The 27,546-nt window shown below is 39.4% G+C and overlaps 2 protein-coding genes and 2 long non-coding RNA genes across 5 annotated transcripts; 2 read left to right on the top strand and 2 right to left on the bottom strand.

The window, feature by feature from the left end:
* The first annotated feature begins 326 nt into the window (after positions 1-326).
* On the top strand, positions 327-904 carry LOC143855057 (uncharacterized). The gene is made up of 2 exons (XR_013237659.1): positions 327-572; positions 676-904. It is a non-coding gene; the product is annotated as an uncharacterized LOC143855057 (long non-coding RNA).
* Positions 905-7,217: 6,313 nt separating this feature from the next.
* LOC143853686 (uncharacterized) lies at positions 7,218-8,059 on the top strand. The gene is made up of 2 exons (XR_013237269.1): positions 7,218-7,468; positions 7,571-8,059. It is a non-coding gene; the product is annotated as an uncharacterized LOC143853686 (long non-coding RNA).
* A 2,395-nt stretch (positions 8,060-10,454) lies between these two features.
* Positions 10,455-12,233, bottom strand: LOC143855191 (zinc finger CCCH domain-containing protein 14-like). Its single transcript, XM_077365412.1, has 2 exons — positions 11,541-12,233; positions 10,455-10,928 (listed from the first exon to the last, which is right to left on the bottom strand). Exons 1-2 carry the CDS (start codon positions 12,231-12,233, stop codon positions 10,629-10,631), a joined length of 993 nt encoding a protein of 330 aa, XP_077221527.1. The 3' UTR covers positions 10,455-10,628.
* A 3,473-nt stretch (positions 12,234-15,706) lies between these two features.
* LOC143854506 (Ubiquitin-like superfamily protein) lies at positions 15,707-27,063 on the bottom strand. 2 transcript variants are annotated; one of them, XM_077364507.1, is made up of 7 exons: positions 26,919-27,063; positions 26,758-26,839; positions 26,604-26,677; positions 26,330-26,454; positions 22,725-22,935; positions 16,219-16,391; positions 15,707-16,047 (listed from the first exon to the last, which is right to left on the bottom strand). In XM_077364507.1, the coding sequence occupies exons 1-6, from the start codon at positions 26,919-26,921 to the stop codon at positions 16,224-16,226; spliced, it is 663 nt and encodes a 220-aa protein (XP_077220622.1). In that variant the 5' UTR covers positions 26,922-27,063; the 3' UTR covers positions 15,707-16,047; positions 16,219-16,223. The 2 variants fall into 2 exon arrangements, with proteins under 2 accessions (XP_077220622.1, XP_077220621.1); XM_077364506.1 differs by having other exon boundaries at positions 15,707-16,391; positions 26,919-27,062.
* Between the last annotated feature and the right edge of the window lie 483 nt (positions 27,064-27,546).

A 27,546-nucleotide genomic window follows, 5' to 3' on the forward strand; every position in this document is an offset into this window, starting at 1 on the left:
AAAGTTCAACCCCAATGTCTCTTTTTACATGTGACCAAGGCCTTGATCTTAGTGGCCACTAATGATAAATTAAAAAAGGTTTCACTAATCTTGGGTTTCTTTGAATTCATTACAAAATCCCTCACGAGTGTTTATATAAAACACTCGAAAGATAAAAATAGATGCATCCTAATCTAACCAAACCATCACATCTATAGCTTAGTTGCCTAACCGATCTAAGTTACCTAATTAAACCAACTTGCCTAATCTGACCCAGGTAGATCTCACCCTTAAAAGCCCGGGTCTCCACATCAACAGCCCTCAAACCGTTACGCATATGACAAGTATAGGAGGGCGTGCAAGGAAAGCAAAGTCTAGTAACGGAAAATTCAACCCTATCTCTTAGCCTTTCCTTAAAAGCTGGACTTTGGTGACCTATAAAAAGGGGTTCTCATATCCTCCGTGCCTCATTGCTAAAAGAAAAATGAAGGGCTCTCCAAATACCATCCCTGTTGGGATCGTCCTTGTCTTCTTTGCTCTGTTCGTGTCCTCAACCGAATCGAAAATCATACTAATCCAAGATGTCCAAACTGGTTAGTTTATTTCTTTTGTTTTGATCTTCTTTCTTTAATTGATTACCATAGATTTTTAATCTTTTGAAATATAAGTTGATTTGGGAAGGCAATTGAATTGTAGGTGAAAGTGTGGATCCTACAGTAGGGCTAACGGGAAGAGAGCCACGATTCACCCCACCCGCGCCAACCGCTAATGAAAATCATGGCCCTGGTCCTTCTGGGCTTCCATGACTCAATAAGTGTCAGGGCTTCCCAGTTATGTCTCCTTAATTATGTTCTCTATGGTAATAATAAAGCTTAAACATTCTCCTATGGAGGGAATGAATCATGACTTCAACCCTTTGATTTAAGCTGGTTTGGATTGCATTGCTTTTCCATTGTTTGATTACACATGACAAGAATTGCTTGAATTCTTTAAGTGGAGCTTCAATTTAGCATGATATCTCACCAAATAAGCCATAATCATATCATTTCCTATAGAAACATAATCATATCATTTCCTATAGAAATAAAATCTTGAATAAAAAAATCTGCCAGAAATATTTTCCTGCAATCCAAAGAGGATTTACAGCTCTTGTCTTTTCCTTTTCGATTCTGGACAATTGCCTTTTATTTACATATCATCCTCTTGCAAGCCCGAAATGGACGGTGAAGATACATAGCCTTGTGTGGTAAGCTTTTGTTCATGCCAATTGCACAGGGTCGCACCATAAGTTAGCAATAGCGTGCAATGGTGCATCTCCTTTTCATGCACTTTCGCATTGCAAACTAGCTTGCCATAAATTGGTAAATGGTGCGTGCCTTAATGAGTCACATGTTTATCATCAATGTTTCCACATCAAGCCCATATTTTAATGGGTCTGTTCGGAACGCGGATAGCAATCCCTGGAAAATCTCTAGAAGGTAAACGTGAATGGGACGACCTGGTTTCACGCCATGTGTTTAGGAGAGTGAAAACAACTTGTGAGGACAAAAAAGAATCCCAGGAAAATCTATATCGTGAAAGCTAAACGTTATGGGAGGACGGAGGACCTGGTTTCTCGCCATGTGTCAAGGAGATAATGAAGACAAGAAGTGTGGAAAAAAAAAGATAGTGATGTTGGCACTACCGTGTTTTAATAATTACACAAACCCAGCCTGTCTTTTCTTTTTTAAGCTATCCAATGCTATTACAGTTCCCAAAAAAGCTCCTATAAGTTAGAAGCCCAATTTAAAGAAAAAAAGAAGAAAAAGACAAGCTGAAAACTTGTGCAATAACTAAAACATGGTAGTGCCAATATCAATGCCAAAAAGATTATTAGACATGTTTGGCAAGCATTCTCTTTAAACTTTTTTTTTTTTTTGGATAAAATAAAATTATTTCATTTTAAAATTAAGGAAAAATTGCCAATGGGGCCATCAAAATACGAGAATTGCCAACGGGGAACACACTTTTGAAAAATTGTTAGAGAGGGACGAAATGGGGTTTTCAAGTCTCTAAAAAGGGTGTTATCAACCCTCTAAATGGGGTTATCATACTCTAAATAGGGGGTTATGAACCCTCTTTAACAATTTTTCAAAAGTGCGTCCCCCGTTGGCAATTCTCCTATTTTGGTGTCCCCCATTGGCAATTTTTCCCAAAATTAAGCTCTCAAATACATGCCACATTGCCATGTGTCACGGCAGGACTCATAGGTTTTTACTTTAATTTTCTTATTCTGTTTTCAAGGGAATAGAAATCTGATGCTGATTCTGATTCCTAATTCCTGCACTCCTAACGCAACCACAGGGAAATGGTTCCCCATTAACTTTTCAACTCAACCATTCCTCAATCAACCTTATTTTCTGCTTTTTACAGTTTCTCTATCGCAAAAGCCAGTTGAGCCTGAGTTAAACCTATTACATATATGAACACATCAGAACTAAGTTTAGTGAATTCCATCACCATTTTATCCCCTTTATTTCTGACTCTGTGTAAATTTCGTACACTTAATTCAGTTCTTTTTTAAACCAAATGCAGGAATTTGGCTGGATTAAATTCGGATGCCGATTCGAAATCCTTATTCCAGCAATCCAAATTCAAATTTACTTGAGGCAGAATGGACTTGGGGATCACTAATAAAATGTAACTTTTGAGACATGTATTTGTAATCAAGATCGTTGATCTTATAGAAGATCATTAGCGACCAATATGGTCTTGGTCCCATCCTCAACGGCTTCTCATGCATGAGATAAAAAGTACAAAAGAAAACAGTTAATTAAGCTTTTATTTTAGTGGAATGCTATTTCATAAATGGCGAGATTTATTAAAAAGTACACGACCTAGAGAGACGACACAATCGCAAAACCAAGCTAGAGAGAGAGAGAGGGTACAAAAAAAAAAAAAACTCAAGGTGGAAGAAAATAAAAAATCACTAAATCTGATCTTGGCGTCCCACCTAGGCAAGCCAATCAGCCTCTCCATTAGTTGATCTCCTAACATGAAGGAATTGGACCGAATGACATTCCACACCATCAAGAATCTTATCAATAAACGCTGAAAATCTCCAAGTGGGGGATCTCTCATCCAACATTCAATAACATTGAGGGAGTCACCCTCCACAATGAGGTTGTCCGAGTCTCTACTCGCCACCAATCTAATACCATGAAGAGCAGCACTGATTTCCGCCTCATTAGAATCCTTAATATGTACCGATCGGCCTAGAGAATGCCCACTTGGATGAGCCACTACCATCGCTGTCGATGCCCGCCGGTCTGGGATTATTCAAATTGGAGCCGACAAAATTTAACTGTAACCTAGCTAGCTACTAGAAGCAAGGGGGTTTCATCTCGAGATAACCACCTTCTCATAGTCCCGGCTATAGCAATTAGCAAATCTCCTTCCAGCATCGTATGATGTCAATAGCCAAGTATAAACTGCAACAAGGAAGAACTTTAGCTCAAGAAATGACTATAGATAGATCTTTGCAAAGAAAGAAGATGACAGCATTCTTGAACGTGTAGGCATTTCTCTCTTTTCAGAGCACCCACATAAAGAGCACCCACATAAAGGCCAACAGAATGACCTTCCATAAGATCCTTCCCTTGCTAGGCCACGACACAAAACACTAACTGTTGAGGAGATCCGAGGTGTGATCCAAAAAATCCCAAGAAATCGAACAAGTCCAAAACTTTGGCCTATACTTTTCTAGCGTACCTGTAATGAATAAATACTTGATTAGTCAATGGCCTATGATTATCCAATCAAGGTGTTCTCAATACTATTCTGACGGACATATATGGTCACATTCAGACTAACGGATCTGATCACAAACGCGATAGAAAAAGGCTAGCAAATATCTTTTAGGTAGGAGCATAACAACCCCCTTTTTAGGAATCTTCCATATAAAAAATTGAGAAGAGCTAAGCTATTGATTTTTATAGTTCTGTTGGGGTTCCATGCAAGAGCAAAGATCCCACATCAAAAAGTTAGAAGATGTGGATGGGCTTATAAGGGCTTGGGCACGCTCCCCATAATGGCTAGCTTTTAAGGGTGAGTTCTTCCCGGTTCCCAACAAGTAGTATCAGAGTCGGGGCGTGGTAACCACGGTATACCCCCGAGGATGGTGAAAATCCCTCTGGGAAGATCTCGGAAAACTTTGTGTACCCTTGAGGACGGCGAAAAGCCCTCGGGGAAGATCGAGTAGTTCCCACGTTGTCTCTGTGTGGAAGGGCAAGATTGTCCATGTTGCTTCTGTCTAGTTCCTGGGAGTATTTTTTTTCCTTCCTGGGTTTCGTGCGGGGTTATTTTGGTTCCTGGGATTATTTTAGGCCCAACAACCAAACGTGGGTTTCCTGCGGAAATTCCACAAAAGTCCCAAGAACCAAAAAAATTCCGGCAACCAAACGGAGCAAACGTTTTTTCACATCAAATCACTTTAAAAGAGGGGCGAATGCTTACTGCAGGGGGTGAAAATATCATCGACCTTAATTAAATTTATAAGACAAAATCTGTCTGCCAGCTGTTGCATGAGAGCAGCTACCTCAGATGAATTAAATGAATAAGACAAAATCTACTGATAAGTGAGCCTATGTGGCTGTTCTCTCATTCAACAACCCACCCGCAAAATGCCTTCTGTGATGGTTCCTAGCAAATCCCTATCAAATTTATAACCTCTGTTTAAACGTGAAAGACGAGAGATTAGCACTTAATAGCAGAAGCTTCTTGTTTTCGTACTTCCATGAGTCCTGTGTCCACACACCATATGGTCGTCCCCCTCGTAGAATTAAAAATAGAGATAAATCCCAAAACTATACACCACCTTCTTGAAAAGGTATTTATCTCTAAACAACCTAGAGACGCCAATTGGCCATTTCATAGATAAGATGTAGACCAGATTGACTCGTCAATATCATTTTCATGATCAACCCCATTGTCTCTTTTGTCACATGGTACACGCGACTAAGCTCTTTGAATTTAGTGGGGAATGGCCACTGACCATCCTTCTACATTTTAGAGTATAAGAGATTCTCGCCGTTGGATTAATTGCTAGATGAGGAAGGTAGAGTAGATTGGGTGGGTAGAAATAGAATAAAATCATATCTTTCAAGATTTGATTTGGATTGATTGGGAGAGTTTAAGCAGGTAGGCTAGATTAGGTATTGGTATCATCTCTTTAGATCTTATCATTGATCTCTTGTCATATTTATCTTTTAAGTGCTTTATAACAAGCACTCATTGTGTTTAGTTGTAATCAATCCAAGATTAGTGCTTAATAACAAGCACCGTATAATTTCATGTTGACCCAATATTAAGACGAAAAATGCGGATCTCGAAAACTAAAACATACCACCATATCAGCCCTAAGCACAAGTGGGGGTGTCAATAGGCCCACACGGTTGGATGGACTATCCGAATCCGAACTTAAGTAGATAGCATCTAGACACATTGCTAAGATCCATGACACATTTCAGGACTATCATAAGATCTGAAATCATTACCGATCGGATCTGAAGAACTAACAAAAGCATGTGGGACAATCCTAAATCTGATTTTACTATAATATTTTACAAAAATACCTTCTAATTTTTTATAGCTTCAAGTATTATTTCCGGGGCATTTTAGTAAAAATAAGCCATAAGCATTTTTCCAAATCATTATCTCTGAAGTTTTCCTTCAATGTCTTGTCTTCCTTCTCTGGCTATATGAGTTTTAGCTTTATAAATGGTAATTAAGAGTGTAAGACCTACTAGGACACTCAAATGGACGGTCAGATTTGAAATGAATTTTGACAAAGATACAAGAAGTTTGAGAGAGATACAGGAAGTACCCGACTTAAGACAAACATGGATCCCCGGTCCGAACTGGATCATTTTTTTTTAATGAGGCAGGGTGTCCCCTCCCCCTTCGGGAGTAGGACTATTCCCATACGGATGCACGCAGTGGCTCACAAACAACGTGCTTCAGGGTAAGTCCGGGTGGGATTCGAACACTCGTCTCCTGGGACCAAACCGGATCCCTTGACACCCCTAAGAAATGAGACATATATATAATAAGGTGTGCAATAAAAAAGGGAAAAATGCAGATACACCCCTCAACTTTTTGACATTTTCAACTATAACCCTGACTTTTAAAAGTAACAAACTACACCCCCTGAGGTTTCAATTTGTATAAGGTAGACCCCCTCAATTGACGGTTCGTCAACAGATTGAAGAGTTAAGATGTTCCTATGGAGCTGATTTTTTGGGGACACCCTATCTATGTCAGGGCCCCTCAAATGAATGCCTTGGACCATCCAAACAATGTAGCCTAGTGTGTTTTTAGTAGTGTTTGGATTCGGGTATGGGGTTTGGAGGGGGGTATGGGGTCTTCATTACCATTGATAGTGTTTTAAAAGAGGAGGTCTAGCTTATACAAATTGAAACCTTAGTGGGTTTAGTTGGTGACTTTTAAAAGTCATGCTCACAGTGAGATTTTATATGGTGTAGCCCCTTATAGTCCCTTATTTTTCAGAAAGTACTCTACGGATCACATCATAGGATGATCCAAACCATTCATGTGATGGAACACAACGTATATAGGTTGTTCCACAGAAATCATTTCTATAGGATGATTCCAGCCCACTGATCTATAGAGGAACTGCATATTATGAAAACCTCTATAGATCGGAGGGCTAGGATCATCCTATGGATATGATTTATGTGGAACAACCTATTTACGCTAGGGGTGCAACTTGGCGGGCTCAACCCGAACCCAACGGGTTCAACCTGGAAAAAAGTCGGGTTGGGTTGAGTTCGGGTTGGGATCGGGCTGAGGGCTTGGGCAACCCGACTTGAGTCAACCCGACATTTTTAATAAATATTTCTATTTTTTAAGCCTAAAATCTCGGGTCGGGTCGGCAAAAAGGGTTCCTCGGGTTGCATCGGGTTGAACCTCGTCAGGTTGGAACTCAAGTCGGGTCGGGTTCTGGTTGAGCAAACGGTTGGTCGGGTTAGGTTCAGGTTTGCTTCAATCCAACCCGAGTTGCACCCCTAATTTACGTTGTGTTCCATCACATTGACGGCTTGGATCATCCTATGATGTGGTCCGTACAGTACTTTTTGAAAAATAAGGGACTATAAGTCTACAAGGGCTTACACCTTATAAAATCGAAAAAGTCATAAAGTTGACGTGGTGTAACTGTATTTTTCCCATTAAAGAGAAGAGACATATATTGTAGGGCGTGCAGATAAAGTAATGATAGAAGATAAGAAAAGATACGTAACCGAAGATTCAACCCCATCTCCTAATCTTTCCTTAAAAAGGGATTCTAATATCCTCTATGCTCGACTCCTGGAATAAAAAATGAAGGGCTCTTCAAATACCATCCGTGTTGCAATCGTCTTTCTCTTCATCTCTGCTTTGTTCCTCTCCTCAACCGAATCGAGAAACATAGCAATCGAAGATGTCCAAACAGGTGAGTTTATTTCTTTGTTATGATCTTTCTTTCTTTTTTTGATTGCCACATAATTTCTTCTTTTGAAATGTAAGTTGATTTGGGAAGGCAATTAAATTGTAGGTGAAAATAGGAACCCTACAGTAGGGATAATGGGAAGACACTCAGGAGTCATCCCACCCGCGCCAGAGGCTCGAGAAATCCATGATACCCCTCTTCCTCCTCCATCACTCAACGTGTGATATGGTTTCCCAGTTATGTCTCTTATATCCTTCTCTATGGTAATAATGAAGGCTAAACATGTAGTAATAAAAAAATAAAGGTTAAACATTCTCCTATGGCTCAGCTGGTTCTGTTTCTGGTTTTTGGATACTATTTTTCTTCTTCTTTGGAAAGGAACAGCATGAGAGGGCAAAAGGGAATTATTTCAACCCTTTGATTTGGGCTGGTTTGAATTTCAGGAATTTTCTTGAAAAGATTAGAAAGGAATTTTTTTTTTTTTTTTTTTTCTAGAATTGTTGGTGATGTGGGCCCTGACCAACTGCCCTTGTTGCCCATATCTAGAGTACAGTTGCAATGTTATTTCCTTCAATACAAAGAGGGTTTAGAGCGTTTTCTTTTTCTTTCCAAACGTGGATAATTGCCTTTTATTAACTTATACCGTCCTTTTGGAAGCTTGAGATCGGACGGTTAAGATACATAGCCTTGTGTCGTGGTGGGACCCTTTTTCTGTCCACATGAAGCCCATATTTGTAAATTGCAATGGGCCTTTTCGGGGAAAATCTATAGAAGGAAAAGAGGGATGTGACGACCTATTTTCTTTTATCTTGTGGTGGGACCCTTCTGTCCACATCAAGCCATTGTTTTTAATGGGCCTATTCGGCATGGGGATAGCAATCCCAGGAATGATGACCTATTTTCACGCCATGTGTATAGGAGGGAATGAAAATCTCTATCGTGACTTGCGCGAGTAAATGCATTGGGAGCAATGGGAGGACCTGTTTTCGCGCAATTATTAAAACATGATAGTGCCAATATCAAAGCCAAAAATAATTATTAGACATGTTTGGCAAGCTTTATCTTAAAACCTTCTTTTCCAGGTTTTTGAGGGGCTGTAAAAGGTAATTTTACACCTGTCTTTGAGAAGCAGGTGTGATTTCACATTTGTAAAATTCTCAAAGGGGAATGATACCCCCCGGGAATGATACCCCCCCCCCCCCCCCCCCCCCCCCCCCCGCGGAACGTTATTAGTTAAGTTTTAAAGGTAAAGAAAAACGTAAAAGGGTGTGAATCTATCCTCAAGCAGTGAACCATTATCACAGAAACCGTTAACGGGGGGATATCATTCCCCTTCTCTTAGAACATTTGTAAAATTACCTATTACATAGCACCTTAGCGAGTGCACTCGGTACTAAAATAACAAATTTTCCAAGGTTTGCTAACTTTTATTTTGGATAAAATTATTTCATTTTAAAATTAAGCCCTCCGGATACTTGCCTACCGCCATGCATCCCGGCAGGACCCATAAAGGTTTTTACTTTAATTTTCTTCTTGTGTTTTAAGGGAATTGAATCAAAATAGGATGGTGATTCCGATTCCTAATTCCTGCACTTCGAACTCAACCCTAGGGAAATGATTCCCCTTTGACTCTCAACCACTCCTATTTTCTTCTTTTTTCATTCTCTTTAGCATAAGTCCGTTGAGCCAGAGTTAAACTTATTGCATATACGATCACATAAAAACTTAGTTTACTGAATTCCATCCCACAACAGTGTGGTGTTTCTATCCACTTGGCTATCGATGGGTTGTCCTAGATAAAGATCATCCTTTGATGCAGACATTACAATACTTGAGAAATTAATTTGCAAATCCTACACACCCAGTCAAATTTTTTTGTGTTCTTCATGAATATTTCGTTTATTATGACCATCGTTATTGCTGAATCATAGCATCCTAGATTTGTGAGTAAATGAGATACCTCATGATGCGGATGAACCTACTTTTCAGGCATCGAATCTTGTCTGTTTGGCTTGATTTGGATATATTTAGAAAGGTTTTTTTATTACATATCTAACTAGCCCAAGATCGCTTGATTTGGATGTGATTTGAGGAAGTTATGGGCATTTTACGGATATGCTACATACTTATTATGAGATGACTTTGTCGTTGAGCTTTTGAGTTCTTTAACAACTTTTAAGTATTTTCCGGTTTTACTCTAAGAAACTCAACTTCGACGGGATTAAAGTAAATCTCACCCCCTTATACGGTTTTACATATCTAATTTTTTTTTATGATCACATTCACATACATGGGATATGTATGTGAATTACAAGTTGTTCTGATGTATGATGAGGAATATAATGATGGATACATCTGAACCGTTAATTTGACAGATCATGCTTGGGATCTCTTTTTTTTTGGTAGGCATGCTTGGGATGTCTTTTTCTTTTATGTGGCGAAATTACGTAAAGCCAAAGTTTAACAATGAAATGTATTTACTAGATATAAAGAAGAATTGATGTATAAGGTATTTAATAGTTATAGGGAAATCATTTACAGGTAAAGACAATTTACATATAAAAGGTATTTAATAGTTAAAGAAAATTGTACATTTATAAGGTTTTAAATAGCCTTAATACAATTTGGCAACCCAAATACGGTATCGTGGGTGCAATCTATTTTATTGATCCTAACCGTTCATTTAATTATAGCTTTTTCTCTAGATCTTATTTGAGCCAAAGATCCTGCTGATCACGCTATCATAACATCTAATAGTGTGTATAAATTGTTTGGCTTTGGATGGAACAGCTGTTTATATGTAGTTTTATAACTACCCAATGCCCCAAGACCTAACTGACCAAGTCGAACATACGAACCCACAGCTATTAATAGACGCGCACCACCTCTCAACAAATCACAACGGAAAATAAAATCAGAGGAAAAGAGACCCCATATGCTAGAATTGCACGTTGGAGAAACGTGGAAATAAAATCAAATAATAAAGAGGGGGGGAGTAAGATGATGATATGATTGCTCCCAATAGAATATTTCTTACGGTGTCCGTATCAAATATCATCATTACAGAAGCCGTTAGTATGCTTTATAACAAAGAAATATTTACTCAGCAACTTACCAATTTAACACGTACCCTATTTGTCTGATGAAAGTAGAAGGTCATTATTTAAGGGGGGTGGGAAAAACCTCTCTCCTGATCGGTGAGTGCGTGGCGGAAGTGGCAGCGGTGGCCGTAAGGACAGGTGTCACCGGCGAGAACCATGCGGCAGATCTCGGTCTTGTAACGAGGGTGGCGAATGACTGGCCGGAGCTCTCCGATTCCGTGAGAGAATTGGCATTGATCTTCGTAAGGACACGTGCCCGTTTCCTGCCACTTGTTGCAGAGCTCTGTCTTTAACATGCCCTGATTGTAAGCTTCGAACTCTACCGCCTCTTCCTCCTTTTCCCCGGGAACACATACGCGTTGCTACAGTACCAATTCAGTACGAGTAAAAGGAGAATGAGAATGGAAACTTCCAAAACAAAAGTAAAATTGGTCGCTTACAAGTCACAACATTTTTAATGGCGAGTGTAAAAAAATTATGTTAAGCGATTTCGCTTTTAAGAAAATGAAAAAAAAAAAAACAAGGAAAAAGAACATCTAATAAATGGAATGATAAAGGAAAAATGATAATGCCAACCCTTTTCCAGCATTTCAACCCCTTTTGCATGTCTTTTCTTCAAAAAAAAGAGTTTTAAATGCCCTCATTTTTAGGAAAAGACGAAAAAATGTGTGGAAATACTGGAAAGGGAGTCGAGCATCATTTCCAAATATAAAAAGGGATTTCCTCTGTACTTTGGTGTAAAACTATTTCGCGATGACTTTTGCACAGAAGAACAGCCACGTACTCTCAATGTTCGGCTGATTTTGTCTTATTCATTTAATTCATCTGCTGTGGCTGTTCTCTATGCAAAAAAGTCAGCTCTTTCCGCGCAATTGCCTAGCAAATCCGGTATAAAAATAGAAAAGTTTTTCAATCACATAAAAAGAATGAACAAAACTGAAAATAAATAAATAAGCTCATGATCGGACGGTTACCGGACTCGCTACTCGAAGGCCACTGGTGCGAGTCGAACTCGCTTTGTTCTTGCTTGAAGGAGAAGGACCAAGCTTCAGAAAACCACTCGACCGAATAGAAATACTTTTCGGCAGCGTAATGCGATTCCCATTCTGCCTTTCCAATCGATTCTCTTGGAATCCTAACACGCTCGTCGGGCTACTCTCCGATAGATATTGATCGATTTGTCCGGCACCAGAACTCCGAAAATTGTTCATAACCGACAATGGCGGAAAACTCGAACTGCTGACGTGGCTCTGCAACGAGCTCTGCTTTCCGGACAGAGACAAGAGGCTCAATCTCTTGTTCAGATCTCCGTTTGCAATTCGAAGCTTTGTATTCTCCTTTCGAAGAGCCTCAGCTTCTTGATCTGTTTTTCGGAGATGAGTGAGGCAGATACCGTATCTTTCCGCCATTTTCTGGTACTGCAAGTTGATGCGAGCGAGATATAGGCGATTCTCGGTAGCTTTCCCGTTTTCATCGTTGTTATAAAAAGAAGGAGGTGTTTGAGAAATCGATTCTGAGTTCGGGAGAGATAGCTTGGGAGCGAATATGGAAGAATAGAGGCTGTTGATAGCACCGCCTTTTGAGAGGAATTGAGGTGACGATGCGAGCCTTTGCATAGATGTCGACATATAACTACCTCCATTGCTAGAAATGTTCTCCTTCTCCATTTGTCGCTGAAAAGGAAACATAACAAAGAACAAAAAAATAGAAAAGATCTCATTTCTCAGAATATGTACGAACACTCTGTTTTCGTTTTTGAAGAATGAAAATAAGCAAAATCAAAGGAATTTATATAAAATCAGAAGATTTTGCTGATAATGCATAAAAAACAAAGCTGTTTCTCAGATCTGAGACGAGAGAAAATGATGAACCCAAAGGCGATCGTTTGAATAAGTGTATATACAAAACAGATCCAGCATTATAATAAAAACGAACAAAACAATTCATCTAGAGAAGAATTCAGCTATAAGACGGAGAATAATAGCTTTAAAGACTTAGAATTCACTTCAATGCGAGATTAAGTAGCTCACAATGCAGATCATAACAGAATATTTTTTTAGGACTCGTAAAGAACTTGAAATTACCAGAAAAAACACTGAGAGAGCACAGATCTATAAAAGAACAGGGAAATTCATCTGCTAAAGACACATTTAGATCTAAGATTTCATGATATTCAAGAAAATGCTATATGTTACATTACATTTACATAGTAATAGTGGTAGAGAGTAGAGAGTAGAGACTACTGAAATCGATTAAAATGACAAAAAAAGACGATTAATTAAGAATGAAGAAGAAAAATCTAGAAGCTTCAGTAGAGAGGTTTTATGAATCTTACATGAATGGAGAAGAAACTTGAAGACGAAGAAAAAGAGTAGAGAAATGGATCGTAAGCGGGCTTTTATATGCAGAGGAAACCTGGTCGCGGGAAAGGAAACCGGACTTCAAATAGATAATAAATTCTAACCGAATGAGGGTACGCGTCCACTTAGGGCTCCTGCTGACATGGCAGTGGGCCTGATGTAACGAACTGTACCAATAGAATACTTTTTTTTTATGACAATAACACCCTTGATTCTTGAAAGCGACGTACATGCCTGAATGAGGGCATTATGGTCAATTAAAGGGAATGGTGGTCGGAGTCCTATGTTTTGATAGTGGCACTCCTTGCTTTATTAAGCATTCTTTTGCGTGTCTTGTTATTAAATCAAGGATCTCATTTCCTAAATACACAGATAGATATATATAATTAAATTACAATTAGACTAAATCTTTATTATTTCTACTCAGCCTACTAGCGATAATATCTTGGACAATATTACAAAAAATGATTTTTGAAGCCTTTTTTATTTTCTGGAAGGAGGAGACAGGCTCCTCAAACGCAATGTAATTTGTGGTAGTTTTGTAATTAAACCGGAAGTGTGGGCTGATTTGCTATTGTGCATTGTTTTCTTTTAAGCTAACGTGCACATGGGCGTGTCACCTGAAAATTATAATGAGTACGAGTGCAGGACGTAAAAACGAATGAAATAAAATCGTAACTAAACAATGTGTCCGAGGATCGCATGCTTGAGGAATCTGATACTGAACCGTACTTATAAAGCTAATAAAAGATTAAAGGCTTGAATTACCAAAAAGCCCCACTAGAAATTTTCATTCTGTTTCCCCCTACTTATGTGCAAGTTTGGTCACTCCAGTATAACCATTTTGCATGAGAGCAGCAGTGAGAGAATGGTAATTTAGGAAATCCTGTTAGACACGCTTCAGGCCTACCCCAAAAAGATCCCAGCAGCCAATTAAAAGGAAAAGACAAGGTGAGTTTGTCTCAATATTAAAACAACATGGTAGTGCAAAGATCAGTAGGATTTTTTTTTTGTCTGAAATTAAGTTTTGGAAATTGGGGGAAAATTAGAAAAAGAGGAGGAATGATTGTTGTTGCTTTGCTTGGAAGGTTGGATGGGTTGTGCGGTGGTTCCTCTTACTATGATGAGACATAAGGAATGGTTTGTTTAGGATGTGGATTTGCTCTTTCGTTGCTTCCTTATGAAAAAGTATAACTAACTAACTAACTATTATAGCTCTCCCATCAATTTCCATGAGATCGTGTTTGGTGTATCAAAACGAAATTAACAAGCATTGATCGGAGTTTCGCAATTTAAGATGAATTCTTATTCTAGTTTAGGAAAAGGTAATTCTTATTATTGGGCCACTGTTTTACTTGTCTAATCTGTTGTCTGCCTTGTTTAACATATTATTCATACAGGAAAATGCTAAAATAGAAACTTATTTTTACACTGCTTAAATGATACTTTTCTTGTGATAAAATCTGATGATCTTAGGCTCTCCATCTAGAAGCCTCATTTATGGTTTTGCCAGTAATAGCTAAAACAGTGGGCTTCCAGCCTTGGTTTGTTGCAGGTTAGGGCGGGTTTGGCTCTTCCCCTTTGTTGGGCCTTGGCTTCTGTGTTTTTCTGGTGGTTTGGTTCTAGGGCTGGCAACGGGGCGGGGCCGGATGTTGCATTCCCCGCCTCAGGGAAAAATTCCCCGTCCCCACGCCCCCGTGGGGGGATCTAATCCCCGCCCCGTCCCCGCCGGGGAAAAAAATCCCCATACAATTCCTGCCCAATGAAATAAGAAATGTGAGAACTACTTACATATAGAATATAAGACAAACTTAAATCATAAGCATATTTTTATGAAAAATGATATTTGCACAACCACAGTTGTCTTTTCTTCATTAATTTGCTCGTGAAAGCCTTTAGGAAATGAACTGATCATTTCATAGATCTTCAAATTTTAAATAAGTTATTTTTTATGATACAAGGTACTAGTAATGAATCGGGACGGGGCCAAGGTCCTCCCCGTCCCCGCCCCGGGGAATTTGGGGGTTGCTTCTTTTCTTTCATGCTGCTGTCCTTCATGTTGTAATCTTTTATTATTAACACATCTGGTCGGGGTCCTGCCTAACCCTTACCCATCAAAAAAACAAAAGAGAAAAAGACCTCAGGACACTATAAGATCAAGGTCGCATTGATGCATGAGAAGATTCTCGACTGGCCACAGGTTAGACGATGAGGAGCAGAAGGCATGATGAATGGTCTGAATCACCTTCTGTACCCCGGTCCCACATATCTAAGTTGGTGGGGCCCTCAATTCCTCTCGCATATATACAGTGGGACCCATGCTAGATGTGTCATGGTGCTAAAACAAAATAAATTATTTACAGTTCAATCAGAAATGGCAACTGTTCAAATATTCGACTGCCAGAATTACACTGATCAAACATAATGTTTATCCATCATCTGCAATTGTTACTGGTTTAGGGCAAAGATCAAATTTGGTGCATCGAGCTATCAATAGAGAGAGAGAGAGAGAGAGAGAGAGAGAGAGAGAGAGAGAGAGTTGGTGTAATTAACATGCCCACTATTACCCATAGTTGGACCCCACTTACTGTTGATCTAGACCATCCATTTGATAGTCATTGCTTTAGATCATCAATGGGCCCAAAGTCATGCCAACAATCCAATCATAACATCTAACGTGTATTTTTTGTTGTTGGACATGGACAAAGCAAAATTACGATCCAATCATCACAAGTATGGCTATTTTCCTCTTTTGCTAGATTGAAAGAGAGAGAGAGAGAGAGAGGAAATTACAACAAAGTTGCTATATAAAGAGTTCTCTCACGTCCATGACAGTCTCCAAATCCAAGCTCCTTACAGAGGTTGACCTCACAAGAAAATGAAGAGTTTATGTTGTATGTGCCGGGAAAAATACAAGGGGGAAATGTTTAGGTGGGGTAGAGTTGTTTGGTGATACAAACCGTTCATCTACTGGATCCCAATCATCATGAAATATTGACATGTGCCTCGTGATAAGAGGGCCCACAACAAGGATTTTGATCCCAGTCTTGCGACTGAGACAAGCATTACTCCATTACTATTTCACATATTCTTGGCAGCATTTCTCATTCACCTACTTTGCCTGATTATCCCTCAAATTATAAGCTCACAATGTATATAAAATGGGCACCAAAATTAGTGTGGCGGAAAGATAACACAATCAGAAGCAAATGGCAGGGCCTCAAAATTGCAAAAAATTTAGGGGGTTGGAGGAGATGCTAATTACATATTGGCAATTTAAGCGAGATCATACCAGGCTTAAGCTGACTTAAGGCGCACCTCGATTATATCCTCGTTCTCCAAGCCAAGGCTCTGTGGAGTTGCATTAGGACTAACCTTATCCCCATCAAAAGAGAATACTAAGCTTTCTAGATTGGCTTTGACTTTCTCGGCGTACATTTTGAAGAGTCTCTGGAACTTCTCATCCTACAAACAAATGTAATATCACAGTTATAAAGAATTTCTGATTTTGGATTGCTGCACAGTTTAATTTCTAAATATTCAAGATGGGAATAATATCCATAAGCATGAAGATATATGCATTAGCACAGGTCGAAATAAAGTAGGTATACCCAAGGCTGTTTAGACAAAATTCATAAGAAGGTTATAGCAAAACAAGGGAAAGTGAGAAAGAATCCTGTTTAGACAAAAACGAATAGAGTACATATAATCGCGTGATTCTGATATTAGAGTCAAATTTTGGTCCATCTGAAAGCACGAGACACGTTTATAAACAGGCTTTCTTTTTTGGATTGGCTCACAGTTTGAATTCTATATACTTCAGATGGGAATAAAATACATGTGTGAAAGGATACAAATGAGTAGCAGTTGTCAAAGAGGTGTAAAACAAATTCTACAACCATTTTTCAACTTAAAAATGGGGCCTACAATCTGTTTTAACAGAGCCAAAAGGAATAAACAAAAGGAAATTTATAACCAGAAATGCACTATTGCAATCTCATTGTGGAATTGCAATCCCAATATACACATGGGAAGTGTATGATGATCAAGGTGGTTGATAAGTTAGATCACCACCAGAACATAATGGTTCCCACGGATCCCATGCTGAATGGGGATCCCTTACAATCAATGGCTGCAAATATCAACGGTCAAATTTTTCTAGGAAAACAATGTAAAACTTCCCAGTTAGATCAAGGGGTTAGGATCATCCATTCATTGAGGGACTACAATACTGGATCAGTCTGGCAGTTTCTCGTGAAATAACCAGCCTGGATCACCACACACACACCTTGTACGGTGGTGATCCAGTTGGTAATGGAGGAACTGCTTAGGCCCTCCTTTTCATTTCAGATTGTGACAACCGATTGTAAACCTCAAGCCTATTATTGGGCTAAAAATTAAACGTAATTTTGAGCCCAATAATAGGTTTTGGGCCTACAATCGATTGTCACAATCTGAACGAACAGGGCATTGGAGAAGTGAAGTGAAGAGTAGAGAGAGAGGGGGGCTCAGAGAGGAACTTCAATAGGATCGCCATCCAGGAGGAGGTAATGTGCACTTGTGCAGAGACTAACTGATGAAAAAAAAAAAGACGAATAAGAACATGGCATACTTTCATAGAATAACTAGGGCCAAGACGAGATCCATTACAACCACATTTAGAGCTTGATGATTGGTGAATCCTGAAGCGATTACCCTACCGCTATATCTGGTGTGATTGTTAAAATTTGTTCGTTACATGAACTATACGAGATCCATTACAACCACATTTAGACCATGGTCCACAGATGCATTAACACGAGTGAACGTCTGCAAAGACGTGGGTTTCACTTAGCTAATTGGTGTGTCCTGTGCAGGAATGCCGAGGAATCCTTGGATCACGTGCTAGCTGTGTGCCCCTTCACTTTCCGGATTTGGATGGCGGTCTTTAAATCTTTCCGGGTGCATAAGGTTATGCATAGTAGCATAACAAAAATCATATTACATTGGCGAGGAGCTTTCGCTGGCTGCCTTGGGGAATCTCTGTGGTTTGCTATCCCCTATGAGATAATATGCCATATATGGCTGGAGGGAAATGTTCTTATATTTCAAAACAAGTGCAGATCATGGCAGCACATCCTGTTGGATGTTAAAATGTCAATCATTATGTGGAATAGATCTAAGAAAGGACTACCTTACTCGGTGGGGGAAGGTCTACGCTACTGGAACACTGTGATTGGGGCAAAAAAGTCCCGTTCTCAGATAATGCCTAGATAGACACCTCCACCGAACGGCTGGCTGAAACTTAACTTTGATGGCAATTCCCTCGGAAATCCTGGCCGGGCCGGTATTGGTGGAGTTATCAGGAATAGCGAAGGTGTCATTCTTATGTCGTACTCCGGATCAACGGGGGAATGCGATGCGAACGAGGCAGAGGCGAGAGATCTCCTCTTTGGGGTACAATGGTATGTGCCCAATAATCTTGGGCCCCTGATGATTGAGGGCGATTCGGCTAATACAATAGCCTGGGCTACTAGTCGCTGCTGCGGTTCATTGCGACTTCACTATATTCTTGATGAGATACGTGATTTAATCCGTATTATTCATCCTCAGATCAATCACAGAGGGCGTTCGGCGAATGCTTATGCAGATCAGCCCGCAAAAGAAGGTGTTGAATTAACAAAGACTCATGTGATTTTATCAAATGGTGGTTGGGGGGGGGGGGGGGGGGGGGGGGGGGAGTAGTCTCTGTTTTTGTGCCTCGGGGTGATTGTAAGGTGACTTAATTACCCTTTCTTTTTTCTGGGGACAACTTGTCCCCTTTATGTACCTCTTTATTTATGGAATAAAATTCGTTATCTTTCAAAAAAAAAAATGTTCATTCCAGCGTGCTGGTGTACTTAATGCACTATTTTGATGGCTCATTAGAGTGATTGAGAGGTTGGACAAGCAAAAGAACTTCCTACGGAATGATAAGGAACGTAAGAAGTATGAATTAGTTAGTTGGGTTGTAGTCAACGAGCCAAAGAAGGTTGGGGGTTTGGGCTTCAAGAATCTTAAGAGTGATGAACTCTCTTCTGCTGAAATGACCCTGAATACGATCTCTAATACCACATGAGATGGACCTAGGATCCCCTCTTTCCAAATCCCAACTCAATGACCATTAAGAATAAGAACTAACAAACCGGAAAATAGAAATCCAATACCAAATTGATCTGATCCCCAATGCGAGTTTGCCAAACCAACCACATTTGCGTATTAACCCTAAGGAACATGAGTCAATATTCCGACAACTGAATGAATTATTGGAGAGACGATATATATGGGAGAGCTTGACCCCATGTATTGTACCCACCATATTAACTCCAAAGAAATATGGACCATGGAGGATGTGCGTGGATATTCGAGCAAGAGCTATGATCTTCTCCAAGCTTGGTCTAAGGAGTGGATATCATGAGATTCAATTGAGAGCAGGAGATGAATGGAAGACGAGGTTCAAGACGAGAAGGGCTATATGTGAGAGAGAGAGAGAGAGAGAGAGAGAGAGAGAGAGAGAGAGAGAGAGAGAGAGAGAGAGAGAGATTTTGATCTTCTCCAAGCTTGACCTAAAGAGAAGATATCACCAAATTCGGTTAAGACCAAGGCAATCAAGACAAGAATGGGGCTACATGAGCAGTTGGCCATGCCTTTCGACATCTCAAATGCATCTAGTACCTTCATATTGAAGCACAAATCGGGAGTTTAAATCATGTGGCCAATGCCTTAAGCCAGAGAACATCATTGATAAATCTTACGCACACCAAGGTACTTGGATTTGACCCCTTTTTGTGATTTACATATTTCTGATCTATTCTGTGAGCATGTAGTTTCAAGAACGAAAAAAACACCATGATTTCTTCTTTCAGTATGGTTTCCATTCCAAAGGAAATCAATCGGGTGCTCTCTGTTCAGTTCGAAATAATTCAAGAACTGTATGGGAAAGGTCACTTTGGATGGGATAAGATGCTCCAACTTATCTGCAAAGATTATTTTTGGTTGTCTATGTGCAAGGAGGTATTTCAGTTTGCCGAATGATGTCAAGTGCCAAACGTCGAAGGGAACCACAACCAATACCGTCTCTATATGCTAGTGTCGTACTAAATGCTCCCTCGATAGACGTGAGTATGGACTTTGTCTTAGGCCCGCCAAGGACATAGATAGGTATAGATTCAGTGTCTGCCATTGTAGATCGACTATCAAAGATCGTGCAATTTGTAGGATGCATCCCACATTGCCTTTTTATACTTCAATAAGGTACGTCAAAACGGAATGCCATGTTTCATTACTTTGAATCCTGATCGCAAGTTCATAAGTCACATTTGGCAAAGTATTTAACTTCTTGGCACCATTCTTACCTTTAGTAGCCCTTTTCATCCGCAAATCTACGAGTAAACCGAAGTTGTGAATCAAATCCTTAGCAATTTGCTTCAGTCTTGTTGGAGCCCTAAGAAATGGAATCACGCTTTATTCCAAGCTGAGTTTACATTTAATAAGTTTACGAACAGATATACTGGCTTCAGCCCATTTGAGGTGGTGTTTGGGTTTAATCCTAAATCCACCCTTGATCTTGCGAGGTTACTAAGCATTAAGTGTGTGTACCACAAAGCGGAAGAGGATGTCACTAATGTTCATGAGATTTCATAAAAAATCCGCGATCAGTTGGAGTACATAGATGCTCTCGATCGTGCTAAGAAGAGACCCATTAAGGGTTTGAGGAGCCCACACTTCACCACAGTTGATGATGTGAATTGATCGATAGGCGTCCCAAATCATCGATTGATGGGAATGATGCCTTATGCAGCAATTTTCACATTAACATCACTTGTCCTTGAATAAGGAGAACGATGTAGGAGATGAGATGAAGAGCCCCTTCCTCGAGGTTGCATCTCGAAGAAGAGATCATGTTTCAGGAGTTGATTCTCGAACCATCTCCGAAATCTTCAGTTGGAGGTGGAGTTGAAAATAAACATACCTAAATTTTTTGGAGGTTTGTCAACCGAAGAATTCATCGATCGGGTTATGGAGTTGAAGCATGAGGGGGCATGACTCTGCATTGATGGAGTATTATGGTTTAGGGATAGAAAATTATATTAACTTATCCAACGCTCTAGGAGGAAATGCAAAATGAATCGCTTTGGTGGCAAACCGTCTGTGGCTTCAATTTTCAGGCAGAAGAAACCATACCATCAATATGACTTGAAGAAGCTGCCTCTAGTCCCTTGCTGAAGGGAACAACTCATAAAGCTGTTATTCCATTGAAGAAAACAACCCATAAAGGACATTTGCTAAATCATTTTGGAGATCAAACCAAGTTGTGACCTTCAATCATTTGTAAAGGTTAAACCGTCAATATGGCTTGAAGAAGATACATCATGTACTTTCCAGAAGAAGCAAGCCCTTGGTCATAATGAAACACATAGGGAGGAAAGCACTTACAAGGAGATTTGGTGATGTTTTCCTACGTGGGGAGAGAGAGAGAGAGAGATTTAAAGAAGCTAGAAATGTATAACATACTTTTTTGGGGCGTAGGTAAGCTGGAATTGAACCTGCGAGCCTCAACCATGGAGCTACAGGCCCAACCCCATGTATAACATACTTAAGGGAAAGAAGATTGTGTCATGCAAAGTTATGAAGAAATCGACAATGGCAATGAAATCAAACTACCTCCAGATTCATATCTAATAGATAGTTTCTCAGATCTTTATTCATATTTTGGGCCATCAATTCATGAAGAGGTAGCGTTAAAGATGCGTACATTTAAGGTCAATGGGTTGTCGATGAAGATGGAACATCCCTCACTCAATATCACATCCAATGGAAAGATAAGCCACTCAAAGAAGCATCATAGAGTTATGCAAAAGAACTAAGGAGAATTGAAGCCAAAGATATGTAAGTATACAAGTCACTGAACTTGAGGCTAAGTTCCTAATTGACACAATTAAAGATGGCATGCAAGCCCCTAAAAAAAGTCTCCAACCTCTATCAAGAAATATCAAAGAAGGAAAAAATGGAGGCATTGAAAGGGTACCAGTGGCATCATCAAGACATCATGTTGATGTCAGAAGAGAACCGCTAATCAGTTGATTGAATGAAAATTTTGGGGATTTGGTCATGCTTATAAGATGAACTTTGATTACCCTGAGGTTTTTTGAGGCATCTACACTAGGTTCCTGTTGGATTTGAGTTTAGGCCACTTTCTTTCTACTTTAAGCTTGCTTTTCTTTTATTCTCCAGTATTTTTTCTATGAATTCTGCTTGTTCTATTGCTCGGCTAGGTCACTTCTCTAGACAATATGCATTCAAGGAGCATTAAAAATAAACTCTTCAAGTCTCACTAGAATGAGGCCTTTCATATGTGTAATATATGGTGGCACAATTGGCCCCAAAAATAAATTTGACATGGTTGGCACCCCTCAATGTGAGTCCATGTATAGGAGATTGACTTGTATTTGAAATGGTTACACCTGAGAACTCCACTCAGTAGAGTGTCAAGTAGCTTCTGCTATCAGCTATTTCTCCCTTGATAGTTGATATCACCAGATTTTTTTCTTCTTCCTCTTCCTTTTTTTTTGCTTCCATACATTGGATGTCTCTCTAAATCTTCCACAGAATTAAAAATAACATAATAAGTCTAATGCATGGTTATTTGGGTCTGATGTCTACTAAAATTGCTAAGTAAGCATGTGAGAATTTTAAATAATATGCAAATATTGAACCAGATTGAAAGATTATAAATAAATACTAGAATAAACAGATAAAAAATTATATTAAAAGATATACCGTGTACACACGAAATTGCTTAACTCCATCCTTGTCCTGAATAGAAATAATGATTTTCTCTCTTTTATCATGAGGGGTTGATGGTTTGTCCACTTCAGATACCTCAGAATGCTGTCCTGAACTACTCAGTTCCCGTTTGACAGACTCCTCCACTTCTCGCAACACATCTTCAGCTGATTGAGCAAATGATGCCAACTCTTGCTTTTTTAACCTATACATTAGAACATCAAACAACTGTTACGGCACCAAAACAGAAACATTAAAATTTGCACGATAAAACAAGAAAATAACAAAAAACTAACCTACCGGCTATCAATGCTACAACATTAGGGATGAACAAATACTCTTCATCTTCCAAGACGCTCAACAGAAAATATAAATGTCATCTCAGGACTTTCACATCAAAATTACCTAAAATTGACCGTTTCAAGCTTAAATCTAAACCCTAGCTCTTGACTTCTCTAACAGTTGATTGTTGAAAAAAAAAGCATGAATATTAAAATAAAGAGTAGATAGACCTGTCCATAGGAAGACTGGTAGAAGTATCAGAATATCTCTAAGCATCACTTATGAAGTACATATGCATATTTTGCCTCTGAAGAGATAGAATTCATGCTTACTTTAGATCACAACAAATCCCATTGGATTCTAATGGTGTATAATTTGATTTAACTATCAAAAAGAGGTTGGCTAGTTGGATTCTACTAGTTGAGATTGGAGTGGAAATAAGTGACAAGACAAAAAAACGATAATGAGATATTATTAACTCCCCAATCTCCCAAGTGGACTGTGTGGTGCTCACGTACTTCCAACAGTGCAGGGAGTATCGAAGCCGGTAAAGCGAATGACCCACTCAAGCAAGTGATGGTGACAGCAGAGAGAAAGAGAGGTCGAGAATAATAGAAAACTGTGAAAGAGATTGGAAGGAGGAGATAAAGATGAACCACCGTAGTAGGGCTATGTTTCTAATTCCACAAAGGTACAATAAGGAGGAGGTGACTAAGGGAAGGACGGAGGCTGTTCTACTTGTGCAAGCCAGCGAAAGGGAAATGGGGGTGGTGGAAGTGCTCTGGCATCGATGAGCCGGAACTTGGGTTAGTGGTCACAGAGAAATGAGTGGAGATAAGTGATGTTGTCGATGTAGGAACTGATAATGGTGGCATTTGGTAATGCTGCAGTTTTTTTGTGGAGGTGAACAAGCGGTAAAGAGAGGCAAGCTGGACGATGGCAGATTGAAAAGAAATAACGAGAAACAGGTTATTCCATCGAATGTAAGATCACAATACAAGTTGTTCCTCCTTCGTGTAGAAATGACCTAGATTTCAATTTAGGGTTCTTTTTTAAGTCATTTGGATCACAATCCATTGGAATTCGATCGACAAAATGTTTTTATTCTATATAGCATAATCCAGATCAACTCTAGTAACACTCAACTCACGACTTGAGTGTACGCCTAAACATGCTGTTAAATGGAAGTTGGTCTTAGGATTTCGACATTTGACTTGGTTGAGTTGATGCAACACAAATCTATAAGTCCTTCAATCTAGAAATTGGGGAAGAAAGTGACCGGTGAAGAAAGAAACAGACAGCGTTTTGGGAAAAGATGGGGCAGTTTGAAGCTTCTAGACTTTCTATTTTGAATTGAGTAGATTTAAGTTGAAATTGGATGGTTAAGTCAGAACTGGTTTATAGTTAGTAATGGTTTAGGATAGAAGCAAGACAATCTTTTGGGAAGATTTTGATTATTCACAGGATTTGAAGTTCATGCAGTTTTTTCTTTGAAATGGCAAAAATTCAATTAAAAATAATAGGGAAAACCCCAACGACTGAGGAGGTCAATCCAATATGAAAACAGAATAGATAGAACGTACAAGAGGAAAGCCATCAAGGAGGGAGAAAGTCAGAGATCTCCAGTCTTTCCCAGGAAGCCCCAGCTCTGGTTAGCATGTACGCCTTAGAATTAGCATCTCTTTTAATACAATGATGACATGGATGATCTAGCTACCCGGTCTTGAATGTCATCAATCCAAGGCGCAAATCTCCAAGGGTGAGACAAGCTGCCCTTCAGCCACTGAAAAATAATAGGGAAAACCCCAACGACCGAGGAGGTCAATACAAAATGAAAACAGAATAGATAGAACGTGCAAGAGGAAAGCCCTCAAGGAGGGAGAAAGTCAGAGATCTCCCTGATGGGGTCCCACCTTAAAGCCTTAGATCATTGCTTGATTCTCCCCTTAATTAATCATTTTGTTCAGGGTCTCTGCTACTATTACAAATAAGGAATGAGATAATGGGTTCCCGTGCCTCAGTCCTCTGGACGACTTGAAGAACCCTTTTGGGGTCCCATTAACCAGAACTGGAAACCACGCCGAGGAGATACATCTCTCAATCCAAGCGCACCATCTGACACCAAACCCCATTCTCGTCAACAAGTAGTATAGGCACTGACATTCCACTATATCATAAGCTTTTTCCATGTCTAGCTTACAAACAAATTTCTCACATTTTTGCATGATAGTCAACTACCTCATTAGCGATTAGCTCACTGTCTAGGATTTGCCTTAAACAAGGATGATTGATTGCTTGATATCACCTTATGGAGCACCTTCTTCAGCTGCCAAGACCTTAGCTAAAATTTTATAAAGACACCTCTCTAGGCTAATTGGTTGAAAGTCCGAAAGACTCACTGCTCGCTTTACTTCAGGGATTAGTGCTATGAAGATGGCACATGTTCCTCCATCTAACTCCAACCCATCATAAAATTCGAGGAAGAACTTCAAGAGGTCATCTCTCACCATGTCCCGGTAGCTTTGGAAGAAAGCGAGCCATCAAGCCACGGGGCTTTATCAATGCCTAGAGCAAAAAGACATGATCTTACCTCGTCTCCTTCAAAGGGTTTTTCTAGAAGCGCTCTGTCACACTCATCTAGCCTGTCGAAAGGTACTCCATCGGGTTTAAGACGGCTGAGGTTCTCTAAAGCAAATATCTTAGAATAGAGACAATAACACAGATAGCTCAGTGTTGCTCGGCTTTTCTATCACAAACAAAAAAAAAGAACAATAACAAAGATAGCTCTAACGACATTAATAAACCGCATTTGGCTTTTCCAGCAATAGAAAAGAAGAATGTTCAATCCACCATACAATGTCATAAGTATAGTGAATCAACAATTAGTCCTAAACCTTAAGCTGTTAGAGTTTGTGTTATTTAATCATTTATACTTCAACGCATGGAATTTTTAATATCAAGGAGTTATTGGGTTTTTAGCCCAGGACCAGCCATGTGGCAAAAGCTCTGATACTCACTGAAACAATCAATTACTCCAAAAGCTTAAGCTGTTTTTTTTTTTGTTTTTTTGTTTTTTTGAAAGAAAAATAATTACATGTCTACGTTAGAGTTGGTGTTATTTAATTATTTATATTTCAACAAGTATAATAAGTGAAAGTTGGAGTGTTAAAAGACTAGAACAAAAAAAAAAGTGTCAAACAGGATCAGCACGATACCAATGCGAAGACTACATAATTCAGAGAAAGAAATAAGCAAGATTAAAAAAGAAAAGAAAAGGAAAGGAAACAATAACTATAATTGCAAATAATTAACAATACCTCAGCTCCTTTAATGTTGAATCACTCTCAAATCCCCCAGTAGGCCTCTTTGGTGGAGGAGGAAGCCAATCTTCCTCTTCCTTTTCAACATTCACAATTTCGCAGTTCTTCTCCCCCTTTTCCTCCTAATAATCGCCACCAAAATTTTCAAAAATCCGAAAACAAAAAGGAAATAATAAAAAAGTAGAAGAAAACCTAGAAACTAAACTCCAAATGAAAAATTCTCAAATTGAAAGATGATCTACGGTGTAAAGAAATTTTAACAAAGACTTACAGAAGGATTTGGAATTGGAATTGGAATCCTCTTCCGCTTTGAATCGAAAATCGGAGATGAATCAAGAGAGTCATCTGCAGATCAATAGGAAAACCCTAAGTAAACGAATGACTGCGAAAAGTTTCAGATTCTGAGAGGGAAAGAAGAGAAATACCGTCAATGGATATGAAATCGATCGGCTGAATACGGCTGTAATCGAAGAGCGGTTCGAGTTCTTGTTCTTCCGTCGATACATCCTGCGAGAAAACAATCGAATTCGAAATCGAAACCCTAAAAAACTTCAAAATGAGAGAGGGAGAGAGAGAGGGGTCTCACCATATTTGAATGTTGAAATTGCAAAGATAGTTTTGGAATTTGGAATGGAAAGGCTGTGCTTGTTATATGAATGCCTTATTTGAATGCCGGATAGAGCGAACATGTTCATTTATGGCGTGTATATGAGTATATCTATACATTGAAGTCCAAATTCAATAGTGGTGATATATTCGCACCCACTGTAGAATGATTCGCACCACTTATAACTTGATTTGACGTCAAAAAGAGTTTATCTAATCACGTTATAAGGGGAGCGAATCATGCTACAGTGGGTGCGAATTTATTCTCTTCCAAATTCAAAGCTTCTCTTGCTCTACGTACGCATGAACTGGATTATCAAGCAAATCGTACAGATAGACCCTTCTCACCAGAAGAAAATAAAGACGCATCCTAGTTATGCCACCCACAATCAATCCAAAATAAGCCCATGTGGACGCGCTTGTGTCTCCTAAGTCCTAACATTGCCTAACTACGACATGTGCAACTTGGGCCGGGACCAATCCGAACCCGGTTGGTTTCTCCCCCGCATTTTGTCTCGGGATGGGTTGGCCTTCCCTTGGGCTTATTATGGGTTGGGTTAGAGTGGGCCCGACTAGATTTAGTTATGGTTTGGGTTAGGGTTGAGGCC

The sequence above is a fragment of the Tasmannia lanceolata genome, unplaced genomic scaffold (assembly GCF_043159265.1).
Source record: "Tasmannia lanceolata isolate RefF3 unplaced genomic scaffold, GAP_Taslan_0.1 ptg000020l, whole genome shotgun sequence".
Classification (NCBI taxonomy): Eukaryota; Viridiplantae; Streptophyta; class Magnoliopsida; order Canellales; family Winteraceae; genus Tasmannia; species Tasmannia lanceolata.